General features: G+C 36.3%; 1 protein-coding gene across 1 annotated transcript; it reads right to left on the bottom strand.

Moving 5' to 3' along the window:
- Nucleotides 1–578: 578 nt before the first annotated feature.
- Nucleotides 579–4,050, bottom strand: LOC149565793 (uncharacterized). Its single transcript, XM_089819287.1, has 3 exons — nucleotides 3,692–4,050; nucleotides 3,327–3,568; nucleotides 579–1,892 (listed from the first exon to the last, which is right to left on the bottom strand). The coding sequence occupies exons 1-3, from the start codon at nucleotides 3,739–3,741 to the stop codon at nucleotides 874–876; spliced, it is 1,311 nt and encodes a 436-aa protein (XP_089675413.1). The 5' UTR covers nucleotides 3,742–4,050; the 3' UTR covers nucleotides 579–873.
- Nucleotides 4,051–5,014: the final 964 nt, after the last annotated feature.

Here is a 5,014-nt window from a genome sequence, read left to right on the forward strand (position 1 = left end):
TTTGAATGTGGGCTATCATTGACTCAGCAAAGAATGTTTTTTTTGAAGAATTTTGATTTCTTTGAAGTATGCAGAGATCTCATCTACCATTCAATGTTAATGAAAAAGTGTCAAAAGGTAAAACCAAAAAGGAAAATATTGATTATTATAGAAAATATGTTCTCTATTTATATAAAAGAAAAAAAAAACATTACCCTAGTATTATCCCATCCCTTGATAAGATTGTAAACATACTTTCATGCTCCAAATATTGAATCCCAAACTTTCAAATTCATATCTTGCTAAATTTTTTAATATTGATCACCATTATATCACTGATTATTATATAAGATGACATTCTTTTTTAGGAAAGTTGATAAAAGTTTACTTCTTCATCCATCATTACCAACCTGATTCAATGATTCTAATCTCTAAATTTCATTCAGGCAAGATAAATCCAAAATTTTCAAATAAATAATAAAAACCCTAGTTTGTATTCTTTTAACCAAGAAAAACAATTGAACAAATCTAATATTCAATTGAAAAGGAGTATAACAGTCAATTGAAAAGGGGTATAATCTTCAAGAAAAAACAATCAATTAAACAAATCTACCATTCAATTGAAAAGGGATATAAAAGTATTACATCCAGCATACCAAATCTTGATTTGGACTCATCATGGTTAGAACAGTTGTCCTAGGCCATGGCAGGAGGGTGGAAATAGGCGTTCTTATTTCCTGCATGTTTCCCCTCGTCTGACAGCCTCGCTTCTTTTTCAGTCATCTCACGGCTTTGGCTCCCTGTTTTAAATTATCTGTATCCACTTAAAAATATGAACAACTATGGATTTAAATACTGTGCCTCACTTTTGACAGGTGATTGCAAACTTTGTGTTCAAAGCAGGTCCAGAAGCTTCTGTGGCGACAGCGGCAAAGGGCCTGGAATCTGTCTGTTGACGGAGCCTTCAGAATTGACGGAATTGCTGGACGGACTTGAAATCCTCTGTTGCTTCAAATTTGACGACTTAGACTGGCTGTTCAAGCTTAAATCTAGTTTCATTTCACCCTTCTGCTGCTGCCCACTCCCGGTTATTGACGTCACTTCTGCGGCGTCAATACTCCCGCCGGCAACATTCCCGGTATTTTGAATGGCATCATTGTTGCCGGAAATATCATTTCTGTCAATGTTGGCGGCGGCAATATTGTTTCTGTCAATGTTGGTCATGGCAACATTGTTTCCGTCCTCTGTTCTTTGACGAACTCTGCGGTTTACCGTCGTGACGGTCTTGCCAAGCTCATAGAGTTTGGAGAGATCGTCATCAGTTGGTCTTTTGCAGGTTCCTTGATTGTCGACGACGGAAAATTCTGGAATGCCGGTCCGTCTGTGGATGTCAAATTTATCCTGATAGGAGTTGCCCTCTTGAGTACGAGATTCAACGGCGTCAAGGGACGACGAAATTGGCACATCGACTCCAGGTAAAACGGGAATAATGGCTTTGTTTGCGTCAAGTGACGAGGTGCTTGGAATGGCGATTCCATTGGTGTCGCTTGAGGGACATGCGGTAACGATGGTTTTATTTCCGTTAATTGACGGTAAACTTGGGGCGGTGGCTCCATTGGAATCTCTCGAGGGTAAAATGGGAGGAACTTTAGGTTTATTTGCGCCAATTGACGAGAAATTGGGCGCGGCTGCAACTCCATTAGTGTCCGTTGAGGGGAAAGAGGAGGCTCTGTTTGTGTCACTTGACGGAAAATTCGTTGGCTTGGTGGTGCGCTCCAGGTTGCCTCCGTTGAGAATTTTCTGAACTGCTGCCTGGCAAATATGCCATTTTCCGGTCCACAGTAAACCCACGGCTCCATGTACAGGGTTTATTGTTCTTCCGCATGCTTCATATAGCAGAGATTTGAACAGGGCTGCATAACAAATCCCCTGAAATGTCAAATGATGGAAAACAGAGGACAGCAAAACTTACAAATCTTTAATGAAATAAATAGAGCTCTGTCTGCAAAGTTTAAATCTTTCATAGATGTGCGATTGATGGAATGGCAATTCAAAGTTGGAGAAGTTTTCTAGGTCTACAAAACAATAAGAGAGAGGATCTTTTTATGAAAGTCATCTTACATGAGGGTTCCAAAAGTTAGGGTTAGACGAACAGGTCACGAGTATAAGCAAAAGCAAGAAAGATAACTGTATATTTAAGATATTGTATTTTCAAATATGCTCAGCCGAGCTTTAATTGGTGTAAAACCTTAAGAAGAAATTTCAGACGTTAGAAGCTTAAGCAGGCTTTCATTACTGCAAAGCCCTAAATTCAAATTGTAGGTTGACACGCTTGATTCGAAACCCGACATTTATATCTCAGAGAGGTTTTATTTGAAGAATACGAATCATTCTGAAAATAATGTTTAAATTGCCAGTACACAAGCTTGATTGAGAACAGCAAAGGAGAGATCAAAAATAAATATGGGAGATTTGAAAATTTACATGACTCGCACCAGAGGTTCAGGATTGTTAATGAGTAAATCTTCACATAAGGCATTCAATTGTAATTTTAACACACTGCATTCAATTTTTTAATCTGCCTGGCCCAAAGAGAATGGTGCAAGCTCCTTGGACATTTGACGTAATTCATAAAGCAAAACTTACACAAGGCAGATCACATCCTTGCAATAAGCTTGAGCGAGAACAACAAAGGAAAAAACAAAACAAAATGAGGGATTTATGAATTTAACGAGGAACCTTGACATGAGGCATTGAATTGTAAATTTGACATAATAGTGTGAATTGTAATGTGAATGGTGGAAGGGTCAATCTGTTGCTATTCTTATCTTTGCTCTCAAATATTTCATTCTAATGATAGATCATAAAATATGTTCCAATAGAAATTTAAACTTGAGAATTACATAAAATATGTTCCAAAAGAAATTTAAACTGGGGAATTACATAAAACATATTCTATAAGAAATTTAAACTTGGGAACTACATGACTTTAATTGAAGGCAAAATTTGTTAAATTCCATATGGAATCAAGAACCTCTTTTGCCACAACTGAGCTGCTTCTATCGTCCTGCGCCTCGTGAAAGTTTATATTAAAATAAAACTACCAGATGCCAAAGGATGTTAAATTAGAGATTAAGATGTCCGGTAAAGATAGTGTGCCATCATCTCGGACCTAGGATGACCTCCTATTAACATACATGACCGCCCTAAAACAGAACCGTCGCAAGAGCCAGTCCTCTTTCATCACAATTCAGAAACTCTTTTCTACAGTTATAAACCTAAAAATAGCGATTTACAGTCCAAATGCAGCAAAATTCACAATTTTTCCGACATCTGATTAGCCTTACCGGGTCGTTCGGTCTCATGGACGCCTTGAATGAAGGTCATAAGCCCGGCGCGCCCGAAAAACTTGGCAACAAAAAGCGTGGCATTGGCTTGCGCTTGCGGGCTGTCGATCCACTGCAAACATTGTCTAAGAATGCAATCATCACTGCAACCCTTGCGCAGGACCCGGCAGCCATTGCAGCTCATCTTCCTTAACGAAAATGGCTGGACAGCTAGAGGATTAGGAGGAGGATGATCAGAGTTCCTGCTCATAAATACAGAAAAACAGAAACGAAATCACAATAACATTAGCACAAATCCTTGACAATTGACAAAACCCTTGAACAGTAGCGACACACAGATATGAAATTTGTATGCGTAGCCTTACCTTTGTTGGGCAGTGATCGCCATTAACGAGGGCTCAGATTCAGAGCACATGGTGATAATAATGACGTAGATCAAAAAGGGAGGGTTTGGGATCGAGGGTTTTCAGGCTTCAGGCTGCCGCGGGCAGGCAATCTGAAGGAATGTAGAAAAGGTTCGTAAAGAAGAGAATGAGACAAATATATTACATAAAGACAGTGAAGGAAGGCGATAAGGGTAAATCGAAGGCTACTTTCCATGACCGTATTCTTCGTTTGGTCCAGTGCATTTTGTCCCTTCTTGCAAAAGGAAGGATGAAATTATTGCTCCTTTGAAATTTTAGGCAGACAATATTCGGGCAAATACAATGAATGGAATTGTTACGAAAGACAATATTTGGGCAAATACAATGAATAAAGAGAGGACTTTCTTAAGCTTCCAAATTACCTACCACTCTTTTAACTAATTTTAAATTCAAGTTAAGATAGTGGTGTAATTGGTTAAAGGTTTGGGGTTTTCAATTATATGTTATGAGGATACTTTTATTCTTAATAGTTATCTAGGTACATTGTTTGTAATTGGATTTTGTCATCTTCGAAGAGATTAGTTAATGAGTTCAATTATGAGAGTGGTTTGCAAGTGGTGGTTGTCATCTTGAAGACATTAGTTATTCGCAAAGAGATTAATGTTATCTTAGAACTCAATTTTTTTCACTCAAAATTATCTAATCGCAATGGTTTGCAAGTGGTTGTTCATTCCCAAAGACATTAGTCTTGTCCTAAGAAAAGCTTAAGTGAGGTTAGGTCATTAGACACATCACCTAAAAAGGTTAAAATATGAGTCTTGTAATTAAATATCACATTGAGATGAACATTTAATCACAAGTTGATATTTTTAATAATTAAAATTTAATTTAATAATAGGAAGACTAATAGTAAAGTAAACATTTAATATAGATACTTTCATATTTTTATAATCTCTACTTAAATCCATTTTGTAAATCTATTTTTTATTTTACTTAAATATATAATATTTATTTTATTAGCTCAATTATTCTTCTAATCATTTTATAAATCATAACTCAACAGGAAACTCTTTTAATAATTTCTAATTAATTAATTATTTCAATTATTTTTTACATTAATTAAATATATTCTAATTACTTAATTAATTGATATAGTGTTTCTTCCAACATTAATTGAATAAATTATACTTATTTATTCAGTCAAATTCAACTCATTATAAATTTGCATCTAACATTCCCACCCTAAATGTCAACCATTTTCCCAAGACTCTTTCATAGATTAAATAGGTTAGACAAATTGTTATTTAACCTCTAGAATCTTCC

Source organism: Cupressus sempervirens, chromosome 3, assembly GCF_028749045.1.
Source record: "Cupressus sempervirens isolate cs-2001-9-10 chromosome 3, ASM2874904v1, whole genome shotgun sequence".
Classification (NCBI taxonomy): domain Eukaryota; kingdom Viridiplantae; phylum Streptophyta; class Pinopsida; order Cupressales; family Cupressaceae; genus Cupressus; species Cupressus sempervirens.

Excerpts from the sequence above, each read along its gene's own strand:
- LOC149565793 (XM_089819287.1), bottom strand. The coding sequence starts at position 3,741 with ATGTGCTCTGAATCTGAGCCCTCGTTAATGGCGATCACTGCCCAACAA. Across the intron at positions 3,569-3,691 it reads GCGATCACTGCCCAACAAAG|GAACTCTGATCATCCTCCTC; the intron begins GTAAGGCTACGC and ends ATTTATGAGCAG. Across the intron at positions 1,893-3,326 it reads CCATGAGACCGAACGACCCG|CCCTGTTCAAATCTCTGCTA; the intron begins GTAAGGCTAATC and ends TTTGTTATGCAG.